The 24,311-nt window shown below is 30.0% G+C and overlaps 4 protein-coding genes and 2 non-coding genes across 8 annotated transcripts; 1 reads left to right on the top strand and 5 right to left on the bottom strand.

Moving 5' to 3' along the window:
• The first annotated feature begins 3,718 nt into the window (after window positions 1-3,718).
• Window positions 3,719-6,924, top strand: LOC100778592 (uncharacterized). Of its 3 annotated transcripts, none has more exons than XM_006586818.4 (4): window positions 3,719-4,083; window positions 4,584-5,509; window positions 6,246-6,390; window positions 6,537-6,924. In XM_006586818.4, the coding sequence occupies exons 2-4, from the start codon at window positions 4,945-4,947 to the stop codon at window positions 6,595-6,597; spliced, it is 771 nt and encodes a 256-aa protein (XP_006586881.1). In that variant the 5' UTR covers window positions 3,719-4,083; window positions 4,584-4,944; the 3' UTR covers window positions 6,598-6,924. The 3 variants fall into 3 exon arrangements, with proteins under 3 accessions (XP_006586881.1, XP_006586882.1, XP_003533137.1); XM_006586819.4 differs by having other exon boundaries at window positions 3,758-4,083; window positions 4,928-5,509; XM_003533089.5 differs by having other exon boundaries at window positions 3,758-5,509.
• Window positions 6,925-8,325: 1,401 nt separating this feature from the next.
• On the bottom strand, window positions 8,326-9,102 carry LOC100527840 (PMEI-like domain-containing protein). The gene has a single exon (NM_001251338.2). It carries the CDS (start codon window positions 9,074-9,076, stop codon window positions 8,507-8,509), a length of 570 nt encoding a protein of 189 aa, NP_001238267.1. The 5' UTR covers window positions 9,077-9,102; the 3' UTR covers window positions 8,326-8,506.
• Window positions 9,103-11,989: 2,887 nt separating this feature from the next.
• TRNAW-CCA (transfer RNA tryptophan (anticodon CCA)) lies at window positions 11,990-12,061 on the bottom strand. The gene has a single exon. It is a non-coding gene; the product is annotated as a tRNA-Trp (tRNA).
• Window positions 12,062-14,551: 2,490 nt separating this feature from the next.
• On the bottom strand, window positions 14,552-14,623 carry TRNAW-CCA (transfer RNA tryptophan (anticodon CCA)). Its single transcript has one exon. It is a non-coding gene; the product is annotated as a tRNA-Trp (tRNA).
• Window positions 14,624-15,779: 1,156 nt separating this feature from the next.
• On the bottom strand, window positions 15,780-17,312 carry LOC102660689 (uncharacterized). The gene is made up of 4 exons (XM_041005341.1): window positions 17,136-17,312; window positions 16,737-16,947; window positions 16,558-16,629; window positions 15,780-16,404 (listed from the first exon to the last, which is right to left on the bottom strand). The coding sequence occupies exons 2-4, from the start codon at window positions 16,917-16,919 to the stop codon at window positions 16,345-16,347; spliced, it is 315 nt and encodes a 104-aa protein (XP_040861275.1). The 5' UTR covers window positions 16,920-16,947; window positions 17,136-17,312; the 3' UTR covers window positions 15,780-16,344.
• Window positions 17,313-21,548: 4,236 nt separating this feature from the next.
• Window positions 21,549-24,089, bottom strand: LOC100306269 (uncharacterized). Its single transcript, NM_001249353.2, is given in 5 exon segments — window positions 21,549-21,618; window positions 22,039-22,058; window positions 22,567-22,762; window positions 23,063-23,204; window positions 23,996-24,089. Coding segments are annotated over 4 exon segments (363 nt in total). The 5' UTR covers window positions 23,179-23,204; window positions 23,996-24,089; the 3' UTR covers window positions 21,549-21,587.
• Window positions 24,090-24,311: the final 222 nt, after the last annotated feature.

Here is a 24,311-nt window from a genome sequence, read left to right as displayed (position 1 = left end):
ATTTGAACTTTTCTAGTTTTTGTCTAATGCATTTTACATGTGGTTGATGCTTTTATTTACAATGTTAAAGAGATATGAATTTGTGTCTTTTTCAAGGAAAAAAGGAAAGATTTAAAATAATTTTATATCTCTTTATTTTTATAAAGATAAGCATGATCTCATGTATTTTATTTTAAGAAGTTTCTTGATTTAATACAAAGATAATTCACAGTTAATTACCTAGCAATTGAATATTATTTCCATTTTATGGACAACTTTCTCAATTATAAAATAATATTCCTTTAATATATATATTAATTATATTCTTTATGCTTGCAAAAAAATAATAATATCCCACTAAAATATTCATTTGATTAAATTAAATTTTCTAATTTAATTATAAAATAAATTATTTTCTTTTGCAAGGATTGAAACAATCGTTTGTGTGTAATCGCGTAGGTTCAATACTAAATTATTAGTAAATCAATCATAATTAATTTATCAATCAAGCTGGGCATCTAAAAACACTCATTAGCATCTGGATAGTAAGAAATAACATATTTTTCCTTCAAGAATCAATAGAAGAATAATGCTCTATTTTCCTTTCATCATTTATAGCCTAAGATTAACTCTAGAGTATAGTATCATTGTCAAACTCTAATAAACTAACACATTTAATCAATAAATGACTTAAGAATTTTTTTTTTTCCTTTTTTCATTCAATATATTGTGACCAGTGTCTTAATTCTATCATAGAACTCAAACTTATTACTTAGAGTTAATGAATTCCTTCTTGATTAATCATTAGTTCTACAAGTATTTAATCATATCCAATATTCATTCAATTAGTGTTCTAAGGCATTAGATGTTCAAAATTAAAATATAACAAATAACTTGTTAATTACTATGATAATTTCAGACCAAAGAAAACTATTATATTTATTCTTGAGAACTTTCTATTGACATATCAAGGTAATATTAACTAAAATATCAATTGAGTCAATTCAATTATGACATCCACATCTACATCATTTATATATGCAATTTAATAAATGAGATCTATTAATATTTATCCAATAAAACTATTACATGTATATTAATTATCTATCTTTATTATTAGTATCCTATTCACAATAATCCTATGATAAAAAATAATTTAGATTAAAATTATAAAGGATTTGTTTCTCATTATCATAATCTCTATCATGATAACAAATCTCTAATTTTAATTAAAAATTTATCAAATTAACAATTTAATAAAACAATAAATATGATAATAAAATAAAAAATAATTTTTTACTAAAATTAATAACATGATAAATTAGATTTTGAATATACATATTTATTCTCAACACTATATCTATAATTGGGATGGATTAATTCTAGTCCCGCATACCATTAAAGTCAACCATAATCCCTATTTTTAAGATAGTACCATACTCACTACTCCATTTGAAGTCCAGGGAGTAACATTTTGTCACCACATGTAGAGTAGAGCTGCAGAACTCTACATATATTGAATCAGTTCTGGTAATTGAGGTATCATCTCATTCTTGTGATATGATATCTTATTACTATTTTTTAACATATATAAATATTTTAAGTTTTTATTTATAAAAATCAAGATAATAAGAGGTTTATAACAATTTACAAACTTTATTCAATCAATTAAACTAGTTTTTTTTTTCATATATATTTTTAAGTTTAAACATGTTTTTAGCTTTTATAAATATGAAAAAATTTAATTTATTTTTTATTTTGATTCTCATAAATGTTTCATTTTAAAATAACTTTTATTATTAGTTTAGTAATTACAATATGACATACTATGTATGTAGATATGTCCCGTCAATAATTACTTTTAAGGTGACATGTAATGTGAGATGTTTAGATACATGCATGTTGTATTACTAAAAGAATTATTTTAAATTTTTTAAAACTTATTAAAAATAAAACAAGATTTTTTTTGGTAAAAAACTAAAACTAAAGTTATTTATATTTATGGGGGATAAACAAAAATATTAAACTTATTTTTTAATGTACATCTTTCATCTAATAAATTTCATTTAAGTTTATTTTTTTAAATAAAATTCATATAAAATTTTAAGTAATAAAAAATATATTTAAAATATAAAAAAGTGCATTGGATATACTGAGCATTTAATTATGTATAGCCTTGTGGAATGAGTTGGTGGACATGCAATAAAGCCCATTTTTCATGTGGCTTCGTGAATCCAATTATTAAATTTCTCGATCACGTTGACAATTATTATAAAGCACGCATTTTTTTTTTAAAGGATTGACAATCACATGCACATCGACAGTAGCTCAACTCGCAATATCCAACAAAAGGAAAAAATTGAAATTTAATTTATTTATGGTAAGTTATTGATAAATATTATCTCATAAGGTTAAGTTATTGATAAATATTATCTCATAAGGTTAAGTTATTGATAAATATTATTAATTTAAATTTAATGTTTCTCTAAAAAAAATTAATGATATTTGTTGTCTTCATCTACCGAAAAAAATAATGCTTAGTGGGATGTTTTTTTAATCATAATATTAATGTAAAATATTTAACAACTTTCTTAATCAATAATTTCTATAAAAAAACTTAATTAATTGCCTATAATAATGATTTTTTTTTTCTAATCATATTTTTGTATTCATAATATTCGAACTATAGATTAATGTATCAAACTTAGTTTCACTCACAACAACAAAATACATTATAGTAATAATTATATTGGATTCTTTAAAAACAAACATTTTATTGAGATGCACACAATTATTATTCTCTTGTTGCTCATCAAATTTAATCACGATTCATGGGTGGTCACCTGAGTTGGGGTTCTAGTAGAAGAGAAAAAAGCACATGAGGTATGTGGAAACCCCATAAACTTCATGTATTGTTTTTCTCCTTCTGGATCCCTCTCGTAAATGAACGAGATATTTACTGCCTGAGTTGAGGATGTCAATAAAACTGACTTCTTATTAAACAAATCAATGAAAATCAAACGACCAAATTGGTAAAATAATTGACATTTCAATATATGAATATTTCAATATGTTAAAATTACACGTGATATCTGACTATGTGATAACTAGCATTCCTGGTTCATATGTTAGTTGATTGAAGTCCCTTCCATAATGAACCGGGTTCAAATGCAGATATAAAAAAAAGAAATCTGACAATTAATAGGTGATAAACGTCATGTGTTTTATTATAAAGTTGTCTAATATAATTATTGTTTTTAATCAAATTTGAAAGATTCGTTATTTATTAGCATAAGTTATACCACTTTTTATACAGTTTCTAATATTTTATAAAAAAAATTAAGTGAAAAAGTAAATATAGTTAATATCTTAAAATATATATAAAAAAATATCCAGTAGTAATATTTATTATACATTATTACAAAGACAAATAAAAAAATGTACTATGAACATCGTTGTCATCATGAGTAATATTATATTCTTTCCTAAAATTTCCTAATATTTTACAAAAAAAATTGTATTTAATAAAAAGTAAAATATTTATTATCTTAAAAACATAGAAAAAATTTAATTTTCAAATAGATAAATATTACCATACAAAATAAAGTAAATAAAAGCATTTTAAGAAGATGACAAGGAAGAATTTGAAATCAATTTTAACGATATAGATTCAAAAATGGCATAACACAGGGCAAAGCTGAGTGGGAAAAAAGTGAAAACAAAAAAGGACAGACAGAAAACAGTACATGGGATGGGAGGGGGGCCACGGTGTGAAATTGGGAGTTGCCAACTGTTGCCAAGTGTTGTCTATAATGGCTACATCACCTCCCCAATCTCCGCTCTATAAATATGCCATTTTTTAAGGTAGCACATACCATGATCAAATCAACAGATAGATAGAGATCTTTGTTTGAACAAATCTTCAATTTCTTTTGCTGTAATTTTGGTTTCCCATTTCTCCCTTATCTCTCTCTATCTATATTGTCTCTTTCTTCCTTTCCCTCATCCCTCCCTCTCTGTAATAAACAAACAAATAAATATATAATTATTACATTACAAACTCTTTCGCCATTGGATCTGCCCTTCCTTCCCCTTCCGGCAAAGGTATGCAACTTTTTTTTGTTGTTCTCTTTTTTACTTCTTCGTATTATATTGTTGTTGTGATGGCTGTGCCTATTTTAAAGTTGTTGACTTTCTTCGGTTTCATGGGTACCCATTTATAATCATATGTGATTGCACGTTGCAGTATATGTTTATATATATAATGCGGGGTGTTAATGTATAAATATGTTTTTTTTTTTCTGGGGTTAGTTTGTTTTTATGTGTTGGCCTTGCTTTCCTTCCTTTGATTATCCCCCAGGCCCCCGCTTCTTTTCTTTTTTTTATCCTAAAGGGTTTTATGTTTCTTCCTTTTTATCTTAAGATTTGATGATCACATTTTTGTCTGTTTTGTTTAAAAGTTTGAAATAGGGACTTTTGGAAAGTTGTAGAATTTCGTTTTCTTTTTTTTTTTCATACCCTTAAAAGTATTAGAGGGAAAATCATGTAAGATTGTTAATTAGGTTAGGTTCAACTGATTGAATTTTGTCTCTAATGGTGTGCAGAATCAGTCTGCTCCTGGGATTACATTTTTTTTTTATAATTTTGGAGGAGTGGTGGTGCTTGGGGTAACTAGAGCCTAGGAAAGAAAATATAAAGTTTTGGTGGTTTATCATTACTTTATTATTGTCTGGATCTGTGTAATTTGCAATCATATAGAAGATATCTTAGTTGGGGTTGAGTTGTATTGCAAGTTGTCTTCTTGATGATTTATGATCAATTAAACCCTTAGTACTGAACATCTGTTGAGGAGTTCATTTTGTATGATGATTTGAGTACAAATGTTAAGTTTCTGGAGAGAGTCTGGAGGAAATTCTACAGAATAATAACAACCAAGAAGTTGGATTAGGATTTTGTGAGTTTGGGATGGATCATAGAAGTGCAATGGATAGGGCTACTGAATTTGATCTTGAAAGTGGATTGCCACTAATTGGAGATGATTCAAAGAAAGTCTCTGCTCCTAGCACGGCTAGCAGTGCAAAACAAGGAAAGGCATTATTTGCTAAGGTTTCTGGTGGGTTTGCTGGAGGTTCTGTTAAAGGTGATGATGGGCCAAGTTTATGCTGCAATGAACCAAGTTTAAGTGAAGTATATGCGGATGTGATGAGAGTAACAAACAAACCAATGATGGGGAGAGATTCGGCAAACCGTGCACAACAAACCCCAGTGAGGGAGAAACGGAAAAAGGCCAGTAATAAAAAGGCTCCCAAACCTCCAAGACCCCCAAAGGCTCCATCATTGGATGCAGCTGACCATAAGCTAATCAGGGAGATATCTGAACTTGCCATGTTGAAGCGCGCGAGGATGGAGCGTATGAAAACCTTGAAGAAGATGAAAATTGCTAAATCATCAGCACCATCATCTTCCAATGCCAGCAGCCTTTTGGCTATGATTTTCACTGTTGTCTTCTTTGTTGTGATAATACTCCAAGGTAACATTTGGGATAAAAGTAGATTTCAAGGATATTACATTTTATTTTATAATCTTTGCATTACAACATATAGGGACTTAGCATTTTCATTGCTACATGTGCCTACTTATTCTGTTTCATAAGCTATGCCATTCCAAAATTTTGTTAGTACCTAAGTTATATGTTTGCTGAATAATGATAAAGCTTCCATTTTAAAACTCTGTTATGTTTGACATACATTATAATGCTTTTGTTTCCTTATCTATGTAATTTTCATGGATTATTCTGTTCTGGCTAACCAGATCTGGTTTTAGCTTTTATCTGTAATTTTAACTATGTTTGCTTCTATTATTTTAATACATTCTTACCACTTTTCGCTCCTTCTGGGTCAATCTGCTTATTGTAGATCAAAATCTTTCTCCAACTAGTTCCTGAGAGAATTATGATAAATAGATCATTATTTTGCTTTCTCTTTCCGGATAAATAGCTCACTTCTTTCTTTGATGTATTTACAATTGTGGGCAAAAGGCTTGCAAATAATGCAATAAGCTTATCAGTGGTTCAGTTTCCTTTCATTTATATTTTGATAATACCTTAACTTTTGGTGTATAAATTCTCATGATATTATTAATCAACCACCGATTACTTTTGGCGTGAATTATAGGGTAATGTAGTATGCAAGATGGTATCAAAATACTCCCAATGAGCACAGTTTAGCTTCCTTGATTTTTGTTTTAATTAGACGTTCCTTTTGCAGGCATGTCATCTGGTAAAACCTCAGTGGCAAGTTTCCAGGGATCTCCTGTATCAGCAGGTGAATCAGAGGATGGTTTAATTTCAGTTCATTACCAACTCAATCCTTCTGCAATTGACTCAAATGCTCCTGGTTCAGAGTCTCACACGTAAGTTCAAATTCATGCCACACATTATTTCAAACTCTCTCCTTTGGCTCATTTGTTTCCTTTTCTTTACCTCATAAAAACACATTACTGGTTCAGATTTTCCATAATATCAATTTTGCTAATTGATTTTATTTGTTACCTTGCAGTTTTGTACAGCAGGTAGCGGGTTCAGATTTGCCTGAAAAGCTGAGGAGAGATTCAGGTTAATGCACTTTTATTATAAAATAAAGAAAAGAAAAGAAAGAATGTCATTGCCTGTATTTAACAAAGAAAAGATGGCATACTGTTCCCTTGCTTCTCCTACTAACTCTTTGTCTTGACTTTCACAATATTTATTTCTTTATATGTTGGTAATTTATCCCCTTTTATGTATATATATTAATCAATGTTGGGGGGTGAGTTAAATTACCATAAGGTGCTTTTTAGCGTTCTTCATTGCCTTGACAAACACGTGTACTTTACATTTCACCTCCTCAGCAACTTTCTGTTGCTTATATGCTCCCTGAAATAGAGTTTGTAGATTTTGCTTTTGAAGTCCACGAGCTAGCTATGATTCTATTTATTATGTTCTGGTGTCTTTTTTTCTCATTAAGACAACTGGTATGTGAATTATGTGCTTTTTGTCACAAATATTTTACGTACAATAAGCACATTTGCCAGAAAGGAAAATAAGACGTGTGGCACTCTGAATTAATAAGAAATGTGTCAGATGTGCTCTCGATATTGTAAGATGTGATGCCCAACACGTGACATTAAAGAAAAGTTCAACTTCGAATTGCAGACGTTTAACATGCTTAAGTGCACACATTTTGGAGGTGTTTTAAATCAATGGCTAGAAATAAGGATGAACAACCTGTGTTAATCAGTTTGAGACGTATAATTAATTATAAAGATAGTTTCTCAAAAATTTCGAATCACTTCAATCTTTTTGCAGAAAAATCTTTTGTTAATCATTGTCAGGTCCCATTACATAATTCTAAAAAATATAATTTAGAAAGACCCAAAGAGTCAATAAAGACGTTTGATTAAACTTAAAATAACTTATAACAAGGCATTTTAAATTTTTTATTTTTAACTTCTACCAAAAAATACTAAAGCAGTTGTTTGTATATTTTTATCTAAGTATTTCGAAAACATTTTTTCTTGATAAAAAAGGAAATCTCCCTATTTTCATGAGCAACATAGTTTTTTCTTTTTTTATCAAAAAATATTATTTATTAATTTATTAATTTTTATTAATAAAAATAAATTGAATTTGTGATTTTTTTAATATTTTTTTAAGTATCTAATCACTCTTATATATCTAATCAATCTTATATCTTCAATCACGTAATCACGTACGTTTTTATTTTCCCTTATTTGCATATCCAAGAAAGCAACTTTTGCCTTGCATCCGCTCACTCTCCCCCATTCATTTTCTCTTGTTGAATAAAAGGGTTAAGCGTTAAATAATACTGTAAGAAACAGGAAGCGACCAGTTTTGCCTGGAGCACTATGCTCTTGATTCTAAAGGTTTGTTAGGTTCCTCTCTCATACGAAGCTTCCTCGGATAGATAGGATATTGACACTTTGTGACATGCAGCTTATTCTGTGCCAGAAGAAAATTCTGGACGAATGAAGCTCTATATGCTAATTTTCTTCTTCCTCAAATCCCAACTCACTTAAAGGTTTATTCCTTGGGAAATTATTTGACACAATTTTTGTCCATGTACTCAAAGTAAACATGGTCACTTTGATATGTTGTTATCACCTATTTATGACATATTAGCTGATATTAGCTGCACGGATCATTTAAAAGGCTTTGGTTTTAGGACCAAATTATGAACGAAAGAGAAAGAAAAAGAAAATGGTGATGTTTATTTTATTTTTTAAAAATCCGTGATGGTTTGGTTTTTGTCTTGTGTGAGTTGCATTCATATGCATCTTACACCACAAATTGTTAGTGAAGAAGCAGAGTGGTCGTCAACAAAGAGCTGCTTCAAAGTGCACAGTACACTTAATACAGTGAAGAATCATCATACATTATACAAAATGAAACATCTAACTGTGTTTATTCATTAAGAGTACTACAATACAACTAGTACTAACTACTAAGTGCTGCCTAGAAGCTATGGAATCAGCCCTTTAGAAGTAGTTTGACTATGGCCGAAGCTACATTCACAAGCTTCTGCACAATGTCGTTTCTGTCACCTAAGGGTGCTTGTGTAGCACCAGAGAATTTCTTGTCACAGCTACTCACTTCTTTGAGAGCATCAGAAATGCAGTAACTGGCAAAGCCAAAACGACCCTGGCTTATGGCATCAGCAGCTTGTGGGAGAATGTACTTGACAATTGGGATATAAGACTCAGCACAAAAAGCCAAGGATTGCTCCAACTCACGGTCTGGGGTCTGCTTGATCAGCCCCTCAATGTAACTCAGTGTGTCAGTTGCATTTGCAAGAATGTTGTTCACCATTAATAGAGCCACCCCTTTGAGATCAGGTTTTGGACTTAGAGGGTTTGAGTGAAGGATCGAGCTGCAAAGATCATAAAAGGGTGTCTTTTTGCACACTTGATCTACCAAATCGCCGTTCCCATCTTTCCATGGGAAAGAGGGTTGGCATAGTGTGAAGGGAATAGAAATAGAAGCTAGAAGAAGAAGAATGTGAATTGCAAAAGAAGACACACTGGTTGGGATCCTCCTCATTTTTCTCTTGTGATGGATAATGGTCTAGGCTCTTTCTTTGGCTCCTACTCAAGGTTCACAACATGATCATTTGACAGCCCTTAGGGGGGTATATACCTCACATGAGAACAGAGAATGTATAGTGGGGTAAACAAAAGGGAAAGAGAAGTAAACAAAAAATATAAAGTAGGTGTTAAGAATTTCTGGTGTAAAAACTTTAGGATTTTACCGATTATATTTCGCCTGGTTAATAGATCATCATGCTTCTTATGCTTTTTTTTTTCTCCTGAGTGAGTTAAAGTGTTCCGTGACACTAGATTAGATATTAATTTTCCTTTTTTATACGTGATTATTATTAGTTTAAAATTTTATACACCATACAAATCAAATATTATTTTTTTAAAATAAATCGTTAGATGTGCTAAAAAATGGAAATAAGGAAAAATAGTTGTACCCCTAAATGTTATTGTCGGTGTTTTTATTTCTCTGCTTATGCGAATTTTGTAGTTTTTAGTTTTTACCTTAAAAAACTGTCAGGTTTGTTGTTTGCTGATTGTCTTTAACCATGGGCTGGCCTTGGCTCTACACGTTGTTTAAGGTTAAACCAGCCTTGGTTCACGGGTGTCTTATTCACTTGGCTTTATTGGTCAATGCCACATCTTCTTTTTATGTCCCCTACTTTACCACAAGATGCCAAATTTGAGAACTTTCTAGACTGTGCTCTCTTCATTGAACCCTTCTTTTGGAACTAAAGAATGAAGAGATGGCCCAAGACATTGAGACAGACACGACCATTGTTTTACTAGCCAGATTTCATTCATTAAAACAACCACCCCATGATTATGTGTAATACAACAATTTCTTCTGTTTTTTCAAAGATCAAAGCAGAATCATCAACTAGCGCACCAAAGACATGTGCTAGTTAACAAGAACGACCGGCGCTGTCGTGTTCTTCTCTCCTTGAGAGTTTCAATTCTTGGTAGTTCTAACACATTTAAGCTATTGTCTTATTTAAAAGGAACAATTAATTTAATAAGAGAAACTTTAAAGTATAATATTAAGCTCTTAGCTCTACCGTCGCTTAGGAAGTGTGCACCAAAAATTGTAAGAAATCTTGTATGAAGATTTCTTTGTTGTGCATGGAAAATTGGCCTGCCCTTCTAACCATGGTTTTGCCTTTAGTAAATGTGATTCCATTCATTAACTATTCAACCATCATACCTTAAGGAAAGAGACCTAGCACAAAATATTAAAATATTAAGTGTAATCTATTCTTCTAGGTTGAATCATTGATATATATATAAGGATATGTTATAATAGACTGATTCAATATTCTTAGGTGAGTCTATCTTATAAGGATAAAATAAACATTCATTTCGAGGTCCACTAAAAAATCTTCGTTAGTGACTTACTAGCTAATCAAGAGGATACACAGTCTCGTAATCTCAAGTGCATGAACATGAAAAGATTAAGAGAAACTTAGTTGTCATGTGTCTCACAAGAGTATTAAGAGGGTACATAACTTCGTAATAATCTCGAGTGTGTAAGCATGAAGAAATTAAGGGTGAGTCTGATAGTCATGTGTCCAACTAAAAGAGTCAAGGAAGTATATTAACAAAACTCCATGATTAAGTGAAATAACAGTCCTATTTTTTAAGGTTAAAAAATAGTCATAAAAAGATTTATCGAGTAACAATCACAGCACATAGAGTCTTGCATATACACCCTCTTTTTACATTGAAGAATTTTATTTGCTTCCAAGTTGTAACATGCTTCTTGTAACCACAAGGGAGAGAGAGAGAGAAAAAAAAGTAAGAGTGTCTTTAGTTGAAATGTGCCGTGACTACACCTCGCTTATCTGTTTACCGTGCCAGTAAAACAAGTATTTATTGCTTTTGATTTTTCAATTATTTACCATGATTTTGGGAACTAAAATCAATTAAGATTAGTATCTAAACATACACTAAGTTCTGCCCTGAAAATTTTGATTCATTAGAATAGAGTGCATCACTATTAATTAAATATTCAACTTACTTAATAAAAATTACCATAAAGTTTTAAATAACAATAATAATCCATTATCCTCATTTTTTACTCAATAAAATTATAATTCATAAAGTTTTAAATAATAAAAACCCATTATCCTCATTATATATTCCATTTTAAAACTCCACATATACTATCCGCTCCCTTGCAACTAGTTTCGTGCTGGGCGTTTACTTTCTTTGATTGAAGCAATTCTTACGTCCTACACAGATTAAACTTTGAAATATTATAAAAAATTTAAATTGAATTTCATTATTAGAAATTGAGAATTTTTCTTGTGTGATCATAAGAAGGAAAACAATGGAAACTTTCCAGACGTGGCAACATAATGTCGCTCCACGCCAACAGCTACTCTAAATGGCTTAATTAATATTATGATCCCCTGACCGAGGTTTAAAATATTACCATAGAATGCGTTAGTCTTTTTTTATAATATAAAAAAAATTCACTATAATTTTTTAAAATTATAAGTATTAGTCATGTTAATCTTTAACTAATAAGATGACATTTGTGTTTATAAGTTATTCTTAACTTATTTCAATAAACTCTCCGAGATAATTTATAACAGCAAGCAACCAACTTAATTCTTTTTTCTCTTCAGTTTTATAAAAATAATTCATATATTAGTATATGCATAAAAAATACCAAGTCTTAAGTTTACCCATTTAACGATATACCAAATACACTAAAAAAAATATCTACTATAACGCCATATATCTTTATTTAATTATAACAATGTACCATCTTTGAGTGTATCTTACGTAAAGTGAAGTTCATTATCTTAATAGAAAGAAAAAAAAAGAATGAAGTTTTCATTTGTGTTGCATAATTTGAATATAAGCTTAAGTGAGGTCAAAATGGCTTGAATGATAAAAAATTAGGGGGATTTGAACCCGACGTGAATCGAACACGCAACCTTCTGATCTGGAGTCAGACGCGCTACCATTGCGCCACGGATCCACTGTTGGTATTGAGTGCCCTAAACTGACAACTATTATGAAATTGGTTTATTGTTCTTTGACCCCTGATTTGGTTAAAAATTGGGAGCGGGGGAAGGGTGTGAAATTCCAAATTCATTTTAAATTTTTTCCATAGAATATATGTCAGTCTTTCGTAATATAAACTTTTTACGTTAGTTTTTTTAAAAAAATTATAAACATTGGTCATATTAATCTTAAAATAATATTATTGATTGACATTTGTATTTTACAAAGACTGAGACAAGCCAGAGTTTATCATTTTTAACAAATGATTTCTTTATTGTTAAATTTTTTAGAAATTTATTTACGTGTTTACAGGAAAAAAGATAAACGAAAAACACCTTTAAACAAAGTGAGTTCTTTTTCATCCTAATTAAACCACAACTGAACATGAAAAACGGACAAACCTATATCTCTAAAGTGTTTTGATTTGTCCAACCCTTATCACACTAGCATATAAGAAAATACATGATCGAACAACAACACACAAGCCAATAACATCAATCCCTATAGACTTCTGTATAATACAATGATTCCTCTTCTTATCCTTTTATATTTCGACGATTTATTAATGACACTTTATTTTGGGACCAACAACATAAAATTTCATGGTACATAATTTGTTTGAATACCTAGAGCAATAGTCTAACAATAGCTCTAGTCACATTTGCCACATCACTATGCATAATTGTTCTCCTTGGTGAGCCATGATTTCCCACTGAAGCTCTTCTCACAAGAAGTAGCCTCAATAGATTAATCACTTGTTCCATCTTTTGCAAACTTGGGTCTCCAAGTTTCAAAGCTTGAGTAGTTTGTTGTACATCACCTTCCAAAATCACTTTATAGTTGTCAACACATGAACTTCAGTCTTTCTTTTAATTTCCCCACCTTCCTTCAGAAGTTCGTTGATTTTGTTTAATGTTTCATTTGGTATGGCTTTGATCACATCAACCATGATTAGTGTTAGGCCTATGATATCGGTACCAGGGCCACGAGGGTCTGCTTTAAGAAGTTGAACACAAAGATTAGGGTTTGGAGTTTGCTTCTATGTTTCCTCTGTCACTTTTTGGTTTTTCTTTAATTTCTAGTTTTAAAATAAACTCATTTTAAAAGTTTATTATCCTATTAAAATTAATTTAAAAGTATTTTTGATCATTTTGTATGGTAGTGACCCAATGACAATCACAACTACAATGATGATGGTACCAATTGTAATGCTCTAGATTATTGAGGTCTCGACAACTCACATTTTAGGACATTTTACACGATGATATTTCACTCAATATCTTTGTTGGCCACAACCCTCCATTAGTCAAAAACTCTCTATAGATTGTTCTTTCTAAGACATTGACATTTACTTCGGTGGCTTTCAAGATCTTTGACTATCCTTACAAATTAACACTAGACTTTTAAGTTGTTTTGTCTCCCCCTTACACGTTTTTCGGAAAACTTCCCAAAAGATCATTCATCCCATAATTATTTTAAATCAAACACATTTAATTATGAAGTTTTTATATAATGAGCTATTGAAAAGTATATGTATCTTGTTGGTATGAATAATACCAATCAATTCCTTTAAGTTATTTTTAAGTGTATAATGTCATACTTGCACAACTTTTTACCTTTCTCATTCTTATGTGATTCGATCGAGATGTTATATTGACATCCACAATTACACCAATGACAAAAATGATGGTTGGGGTGATAGTGTTTGTGGCAATGACAATGTTAGTGTCAATGATGTTTTTTTTTTATTATTGACTAATGTCAGTTTGTTAGTTATTTGTTTTTGTTAATGAGAAGATTTAAATTCATGATTTTTTTTCTTTTTTGTTCATCAATAAGGTAACCTTACAACTTTCTTGGTGGATGTAACATTAGTGGTGTTGATGACAAGTTGAGGAGTCATTGCCAAATGCAAAGAGTGTGTGTTTTTTTAAAATTAAAAATTAAATTTATAAAATTCCTTTTCTTGATTTTGAAAATAATTATAAAAATGTTTTGAAAATAAGTTAAAAACTATTTAAACTACATATTTATCAAACACATTTTTTAAAATTGTATTTGGAAATCAAAAACTAAAATATATTTTATTTTAAACTTGAAAATTTTCAAAATCTAATGTAATTTACAAAAGATTATTATGCTACTTAACTTGTACAAATTTAATTATGCCTAATATTTATTAAAATTTCTCGATAAAAAATAATAATTAAACTTTAAATAGATGATTAGTTTTTTTTACGGAATATAGATGACTAGTTAAAGAATGAGAAAATGTTGATTTAATTTGATAAAGATATTCAAAATACACGTATTTTTAAAAAAACAATATGTAAGAAAAAGAATATAATTATCTCACATTCTTTCAGAATATTTTACATAAGTATGCTGTTTCACCGCATAATTTGAATACCAGCTTGTGAAAGGTCAAAAAATGGCTTAAATAAGCCATAAAAAAAGTAAGAATTGAACCCGACGTGAATCGAACACGCAACCTTCTGATCTGGAGTCAGACGCGCTACCATTGCGCCACGGATCCACCGATGATATTAACTTCTCAATTAATAAATGTAATCACCATTGTTTGGTTTAAATAAAAAAGACTTAATTAATTAGATGCTTTATAAAAATGGGATGCTTTCCTTTTTTGCATTATCAAAGGGGTTGTAAAATTTAAATATTTTTATTTTATTTAATTTTTTATATATTTTATGTTAAAAAATAAAATGATTATTTTTATGCATGATATTTTCTTAAAATAATTATGTTTACATTGTAGACATATCTAATTTGCTAAAATATTTACATATAATGGGTAAACCTTTAACTAATAAATTAAAAATTAATTGTAATCAATAATAAAAAAGATGGTTAGGTTTGTTTAGAAGCAAACGAATGTTTTTATCTATATCTATTAACAAAAGATAATTATTCTAATTGGTGTACATATTTTCTTACATCATTTTATTCTCTAACTAATTCTAAAAAATACCTTTGAATCAAAAAGTAATTAGAAAAAATAACTCCTCAAATATGACAGTTATTGACATATTTTAATTATTTTATATTTTAATTTTTAAAATTAAAAAATAAAAGAAATTGGTAGTTGAAGCACTTAGTGCGTGTTTCTAACAAGTTTAAATAACCCAAAATTCCAAGCACATGTTGTGCCCAAAACTGGCCCAATCGCCCAGGACCCAGGTACATTCGAAAATCCATGCCATCTTTTCGAGCTCTCACACCCTCTTTTCATGCAAAGATTCCTTTTATATACACCACCCACACCCTGCCATTCAAGACATCCTGCATAATACACCACCCATATGCTTAAAGAATACCAAACTATGCAATCCTTGGTCTTGATGCATAATGAAAAGTAGAGGTATGCCAAAAATACTTTTTAACCTTTTCTTTTAGTCCTTGTTCTACCATTTTTTGTTATAAAATTAGATTGGAATATAGAAATATTTAAATATAATAACTTAAATAATTAAGATAACTTAAAACAATTCAAGTAATAACTTAAATAATTTTAAGATATTTTAAAGAAAATGTAACTCATGTTGAGAAAAATGTGGTCATTAAGAATTCATGCTGAGAAATTCATATTGCTAACATGTCAATTAAATAACTCGCACATCAAACTAACAAACTTTAGATGTAACTAGAGTAGATGAGAAGAATAATAGTAAGGATTGTTGACACCAAAACACGTTTAAAAATTGTGTCAATTCTTTCTGAGCCATTATTGATTTATCTCAATACTATTATTTAACAAAGATTACGCCAAAAGAAACATGCGGTGATTAACTTACCAACCAAGCCAACTACTAATCATTGATTTGTCTAACTCTATTCTTTGAAAGGTAAAATGGGGTTTATTCACTTTACATGTCCCAAGCCCTCATAACTTTTTTTACTTTCAAAAAATTTCTTCAATATACTGTAAGACTACTCATCACTCAGCTGATCCTATATAAACCTATGCCCTACTGAAGTTAGAAGAGCAAAAAAAAAAAGAGGGAGAAGGGGAAAAAAGAATATACAGGTCTATATTACATAGAACATAGGCATCAAGCCTCTCCACTACGTGTCATATGGCCAATAAGGCAATAGGGAAGACTAGTTCCTTTTCCACCAAAGACTAGTTTGTGTCCTCCCAGGAGAACCTTCATAGCCATTTTATAATCTTCATGAACTCTCTCTTTACCGAATCAATGTCCCTGAAGTTATTGTTAGGATGCAAACCCCAATAGAAAACTACATTTGACTCCATTTTCTCATTATCAACATATTTGTAGGGTTAGGGTCACAAAATCCCTGAGTACCCTCAGCAAACAAAACAAAACCATGTGAGAAAATGATAATAAAATATATGTAAAGATAGCAATAAATTCATGACATGATTCATATATGATTGTGAGTGAGGTTCCCAAAATTGACATTAGAATTAAGAGAAGTGGATATTATTACTGCATAGATATTTATGCCAAGTCCGTACAAGTAATCTTCTAGCCATGGAACAAGTCCTTCATCAGCCATAAACTGCACATAATGAAACCCAAAAAGAAAAAAAAGTCGTAACTTTCACATAATTCTCAAACAACCCCCAACAAAATTTTCAAAACCCAAAAAAAAAAAAAGAGGTTTACCTGAAACAGAGAAATGGACCTTTGATTGTCCATTGTAAAGAAAAGTGATGGGTTGATAGGTAACGGAAGCAGCACCGTGGAGGGTGGCGGCGGCAGAAAAGTGTAAATGGTCGGAAACGGTGGTGGAGGGTCCAAAACGACGTCACTTCGGATAGGACGAGAGGTTGGAGAGTCAAATTCCATGCAAGTTGGCAAAAACTCCCCAAAATTGCTAAACCCAAAAATAACTCAACGATTTAAAATTGAAAAGGAAAATAATAAAAAAGAAAAGAAAAGAAAACAACTATAAGGCAGTTATACGAATTTCTAAAAAACGAAAAAAGAAACGATTTTCTGTCGGGACCGTTCTTCTCAATAAGAAATATTGCAACCTATGTTTAGCAATCGCAATAGCAATACCTTCTTATTTGTCTTCTTCCTCTGTTTTTTTCCCCCTTCTGTTGTGGATTTTCTCATTCGTCTCATGGCATTTGTAATCTTTTTGAAGGAAAAAAAAAAAAAACAAAGAGGGAAGAAAAAATGTTAACGTCTTAACATGCATCTTTCGGTTATTTTTGAAACAGTGATACACTATCATTTTCTTTTCAACAAATGTTAAAAATTAATTAGAATTTAATTTAAATAAATTGATAGTATAAATACTTTTATATTATTATCTAATTATACATTATTATACATATAAAACATTACTTTTTATAACAATTGTTTGATAAATTATATTTGCCGAAATTTTAATTGATTCATTATGTTAAATTTGTAACATTAAATATATAAAAATTATAAAATACTGAAAATATACTATTTATATTTTTAATAAAAATTATTTATTTGTTTCTTGATCTTGTTGTGAAAAAAACATATGAAGTATATCATTGAGCGTGTAGAGTTGATTTAGCTTGTTAAGGGGACTTGAGTCCAAATCTGAGTATATAATGGGTTAAATGTTTATTGAGAAAATTTTGTCAATTAGATGATGTTATCTAATTCATACAAAATTGTTTTATGTAAAAAAATAGAGTAAAATCAATTAAGTGTATAAATTAATTGGACTAAGATGATTTTAATTTTAGTTTAATAAGTGATGTTGAGTTCAAGTTTTTGAATACATAATTACATTAAATAAGTTTATTACCTATCTGGTTTGAACAGAATTACATATAAGTTGTCTAACTCCCCTCCCAAAAAATAGTAAATATTTTGGTTCTTAAATGGATAAATTGATAATAATTCAGCCTTTTAAAAGAATAAAAATTATAAGTTAATTTTTAAATGTTCAAAAATGTAACAATTATGTTGATCATGATCTCTAAACATTACAATTTAATATTAAATTGATTCTTAAATATAATTTCATGAAAATTTAAGGTCAGGACATAAATATCATTTTTTATACATTTATAGATTAAATTAAAATTTTTGTTCTTTCAAATACATTATCACCTGTTACCACATTGTAGCATCAAAATAATCATTTATCAAAAGAATATAAAAATAATAATAAATTGCATTATTTATATCTAAACTTTTGTAAAATTACACATGCACTCCTATTTTTTTTAACATTTATAGTAAACTTCTTTCCAGGAAAGCCCAGTGTAATATTGTTGAAACAATTAAGAAAGATTAGTCTAATGTATAACAATGTCAGTGTATATTTTTCAAAGAGTAAGAAAAGATAGTGCAGGCGTAGATAAAAATAGGAAAAGTTTGTATAATTTTACAAAACTTTATAAATAATTATTGTAATTTATTCTATAAAAAAATATGTATGAATTCAGTAAAAAAAATGTTTGTAAAAGAACACGGATCAAATATAAAAATTATAAGAACTTTTATTTTGCAGCTTGGATAACAGACAAGATTGTGGCCGACAGAGTTTGGTTTACCACCTTTCAACTTCAACGCAAAAAATTTCAGTGAGTGAAGAGTTCGTTGAGTTTAACATTGAAAAATCATCAAAGAATCTATAAGTGTTGTGTAATCGTAATTATGACTTGGAGCTTAGCTAGTAGATAAACACCAAAGCTATGTCCAATAATGTTACATTACAAATACGGAAAAGTGTTTTTTCAAGCTATCACAGATAAAAACACACATAATTTTCCTTTTTTTAATAGAAATTCTAAATAAGTAAACAACATTTTACTAGAGACTAAAATTAATTTTTTAAAATGTCTAGAGAAACCAAATTCATATTTTATTCTACCAAAAGATGTACATCCTAGAATAATAATAGACTAATAGTACTATATACACCCCCATATAATTCCGTCTTTAAAAATATGATTTTGACGAAAATAAATCTTACATCGTTTTCAAGTAAGGTGGCGTGTTGCTGTTGATGTGCTTTACCATTATCTTTCTCTATTATACCATGGGTGTGATACTTTAAAAGAAATCATAATCCAATCCCAGAGGCCAAACCAGATATAACAATCAACAATATTAAACGATAAAAAAAACTGAAACTCATAAAAAGAAAACGCTTTATCCTTTTGGTATATATATATTTTTTTTATGATATGATTGTTTCAAATATTTGTCGCTGAAAATTGAATAAGATGGGTATTTTTCTTTTAATATAATTTATTATTTTATATCATCTACTTTTAAAGAGGAATCACCAAACACCAAACAAGTGAATCTAACTCAAATAAAGGTCTCAAATTTAAGTCATAGATATAATATGTTAAATACTATATCTCGTCATTTTAGTAGAGGATACTCATGGTTTAAAAAAAAATCTATGTATAAACAGAGGAACAAATTAGCGTTTGGACGATCCTATTGGAGTGATCACAAATTCACAGCACACCATAACACATAAAATAGATACAATTCCGACACAACTAACCTTAGAAAATATTTTAAGCTATAACTACGATTCATCCATGAAATAGAAAAACAAACTAAAATAAATCCGTGAAATAAAAAAAAAAAAGAGGATTAGAGAGTACAACCACAGCAGAGGAAGAAGTAGCAAAGCATGGCGAGCAAGAGAATGGACTCAAGGCCCGTAATTAAGGCCCATAGCACGTCATCCACCAGCGACAAGTTCCACTGAATAACACTCTCTACGTTCCAACCCGGGTTCAAATACGACAAGTCCAACACCGGCCACCGGAAACTTGACGTGTACCACCAACTCCGGGACATCCTCTATTCTTCTTCAAGCTTTCTTTTCTCTTATCTGTTTTGCTTTGATTTTGCCTTGGAATTTCACTTTCAATTGTGATGTTGAAGCATTTATTAGTCTTCTTTTTATCTGTGAGAGTCATGGATATGGGGCATATCATTATCTGTTAAGTGTCCATGACGGAAACATGATTTAACACGTGTTAACCCCAAATTCCACTCACCAGATTTTTTTTTTAATTATTATAGTACGTGATACTCTCCAATAGATTTTTTCATTGTTATTAATTTATTATGTAAATAAAAAGCTTTTTTGAAAAAAATATTTATTACATTAATAATATAAAAGTAGGTCATTTTTTATTTAAACTTTTTATGTTCGTAGCTTTAGTACCGGATATATTTTAATATATAAATATCTCAGTACATTTATAAAATTATATCACAATTTTATATTATTTTTCTTCCACTCTTTCTTTTATTTATAATTTAATGACTATTTTTGTACAGATAAATATAATTAGTGATATTTTGATAGATAAATCAGTTTTAAATAGTTTTATGTCGGTTATTGTTAAATCTCAATTGGTTTTAAAGTGCACATGTTAAAACATAAAACTAATTTTAACCAAGATTGTCCTCCATTGTCTTATATAATTGGGCGTTATCGTACGCTTTTATTTCTTTCTAGAAAATTAAATTGACTTTAAAAATTAGAGAATCAAATCAAATTAAAATAAACTAGAGAATCAAATCGAAGTTAAAATATAAATTAAAAGAAAAAAAAACTAATTTAACAAAAGTAAACCACCTTCGTTATGCAATTTAACAGATCGAATTGCTTGGAGCAATATTTAGGTAACGGCGCAAATTATGTAGTATGGGTTATCCAAGATATTGTCACCTAAATTTTGGTCCAACATATACGGTCAAAACATTGAGCCAACTGATACAAATAATTTGACATTTGACTTCACTCGAACATAAACTTGCATGCAGAGATATCACTCTACCAATCTACCTTAAAATATGATGATCTAATGGGAGAAAAATCAATTGAATGTCAAATAAAAGTTTCAAATACCTTAGTTATACCAAAATAAGTTTAATGACATCTTTTCAAATTTTCACTGTCGCAGAATGATTAATAATTTCTGGCAAGCAAACAAGCTCATTTTTTTTTACATGCTAAAACATGCCCTATAGCAAGTACTTGTGGCAATCAAAGTTTTATCATCGTAGGATGCTGTTTAGTTTAGTGAGTTATAAATTTTTCATTTAGTAAAAAGCCAAGATTTAAGTAAAAGAAAATAATGAAAAACTTAAATATAATAAATAAAATTAAGAGATTAAATTTACCGAATTGAACTCACATTAGTTATAATGGGACTAAAATACTAAAAGTGCAATAAGCCTAAACTAAAATTTGACAAAATTACAACCTATATCAGGAAGCAAACTTCAAGAACAATATCCCAGAGGCCAATCTGACAGCCATAAATAAAGGACGACATTATGCCTCCTTCCCACTTGGGATACTATTTTAAATAATACATAAATAGACAAAATTCTGATAGTAAATCTCAATAGTTTAAAAACGGGAACATTATGAAAGCTATCTGGTAACTGGTGGATGTAACTGCATTCTGGCAAGGATCAACAGAAGCAACGGATGTCAAAATAACCTTCACTTGAAACATTTGCACATTCCGTCCATCAAAATATATGAACAATGTCATAGGCAAATCTTTATTTTTGTCAAGGAAGTACAAATAATGGCAAAAATTTCAAGCAGAAGAGATGCATGCAGGAAGTTAAATTGTTAGGTTGTGTTTTAAATGGATGCCAGAATCTGGGGAAACCAATGTCTAGATAACCATTTAGAAATTTGAAATTTTCCACTAGTTTACTCAAAGCATTTGGAGGTTATTCCAGTTACTAAAACTTGAAATTAGGAAATCTACTCAAATCACCACCAACTCCAAATTTTTCATACTAGTAACTTATATATTAAGTTCTCGTTAAATTTAGAAAAACTTACTCTATTACTCTCAGGTGATACAGTAGTGGACAAACAGGTACTCCATTTTTAACAGATTTTATTGCATTGAATTAAATAAAATTCAGTCATACTCCACCACCAAAGTATTATAAAAGAGAAGGATACGTCCAGAACAGCACGAACGACTGCAGAAGTATAAAAAAGAAAAGTTATGATGCCGAACACAATCACATTCAAGAGTGCACACACAAAAACATATAGAGCGACAACAAAAAAACCCCAACATAGATATTATGATCAAAAGTTGAACTGGTCAAATAAGACCAGCAGGACAATATATAGACCTCTCCCAAAATTTCAATATAACAAAAAGTCTGGCAAAAAATCTGCCACACCATTCCACCATGGCAGCTATTCAACAACACTGTTCATAAGTTTGGCTAATTCTAAATTGTTGATGTGCCTTTCTTTCATATGATATTTATTCTCTATTTTTGTGTACGTCTCTACAACACTGTTCATAAGCTTGGCTAAATCTAAATTGTTGATGTGCCTTTCTTTCGTATGATATTTATTCTCTATTTGTGTACGTCTCTCTACCTATCTTATCCAAACTAATTTATTTCATGAAAAAATAGAGTCTCCCATACATGCTATGCCCAAAAAAAGATAAAATGAACATAAACAACCTACCATTAGGCCACCCAGAAAGCCATCAAGTAGCACTCGATTCCAGGAGTCAAAGTATGTGTGGGTGGAAAACTTTGCTTTGGCCACGAGCCCAAGTGAAGTAAATGCCATGAGAAGTAAGTAAAACACAAATCCTTTCAAGCCTGTAAATCCCAAAATACCAGCAACAACTCCACCAATTATAGATAAAAATGTTCGGCTGCAAAAGAGACAAAGAAATGAAGATTCAATTGTAAGCCTTAGACAACATTATACAGGAGTTTGTTTTCATCCCCCCGCCCCCACTCCCACCCCTATTTCTCCTTTCAGTAAGAGTGATTAACATCTAATACCATGGACTCAGATGACTATTTCAAGAAGATAGAATCAAACAATTTCATCCATACAAAAACTACCAGAAAAAAACCTTCTGTTCCATGGTCCAAATATAATGTTTCAAGCTATATTTATATAATAAAAATTAAAAAAATAGTATTAATAACCAGCAGGCAAACCAAACCTGTAATAGATAATTTTCATGTTGCTTTGCATGTTCTCAGCATTAAAAGTCAGCAACTCATTCACTCCATTGCTTGATTTCTTCTCGGATGAAGCCGAATCAGAATGTACAGCCATAGTTATCTGCCTAGTCTAATGTGTTTCTGTAAACAGAAACAGAATTGAATGATTTTGGGAAGAAATAATATAAACGAAATCATGCAATTGAATTCTTAATTCAATATCCAGAACCATTGGGCTGAAGTTAGCAACAGCTGATTTCAAAGGGAAAGTTGGAGATGAACATGACTGACCACAAACTCTGACCCAAGTAAGTTGAGTCATTAACAAGTAAGACACTTGACACACACAGACACACAAACAATGGGGAAAAGAAATTAATTAAAATTAAACAACTGGAACCCAAATCCTCCCAAAAGCCAACTATAATAACTCTCAAAATTCCCAAACTGTTTAGTTTCAAATTCTGCATAACTCAATGCTACTCATTCCCACCTGGACATTCATAATTGGCACAGATAATCTGTCCAAATAAAATTTCTACGCCATAGAAAACCTAACAAAATAAAAGGATAAAAGCAGAAAACACCATCATATCATATCATATAACATACACATGGTAAAAAAAATAAAAATAAAACATAATTACTATTCAATCAAAGTTAAAAGCTACGATCTAGGGTTTGGAGGACCATGAGCTAAAATACTTGCAGAACACTAAAATTGAAATTTTAAATCCAACATTATGCTACGTACAAGAACTATTAATTTAATTCAACACAGAATCGTAAGAAACACATGTTTAGAAAATAACTCAATCGACTAAGAATCGACAATCGAAAATTGCGAATGAAATCCAATCGAACAAAACACCAGATTGACGAAAACAACGAAAACACGGAATTGAGAAAAGAAATATGGACAAAACGTTTACCTTTTACAACGCTGTTTGAGAAATTATTGTTGATTCGGTGCGTGCAGAACACTCACACCTCACACCAAACTTTTACTTCTTAACCCTTTTTTCTAGTCTTTTCGTGTTCGCGTCAATTTTAATAGATCTTCAAAACTTGCAAATACATCGAGAGTGTAAGGTGAAGTCACCACAACGATCTTTTACCGTTAGATATATGTGTATTATAATAAACGGTTGAGATATTTTACCCGCAACCGGTTGGGTGAAACAAGGGGAATAGGGTTCCATGTTATAAGTTTATAAGATTGTTTTTAATTTTTTTATAAGTAAAGGT

The sequence above is a fragment of the Glycine max genome, chromosome 9, assembly GCF_000004515.6.
Source record: "Glycine max cultivar Williams 82 chromosome 9, Glycine_max_v4.0, whole genome shotgun sequence".
NCBI lineage: Eukaryota > Viridiplantae > Streptophyta > Magnoliopsida > Fabales > Fabaceae > Glycine > Glycine max.
The sequence above is the reverse complement of the archived record's forward strand: the minus strand, read 5'-3'. Positions and strand labels throughout refer to the sequence as shown.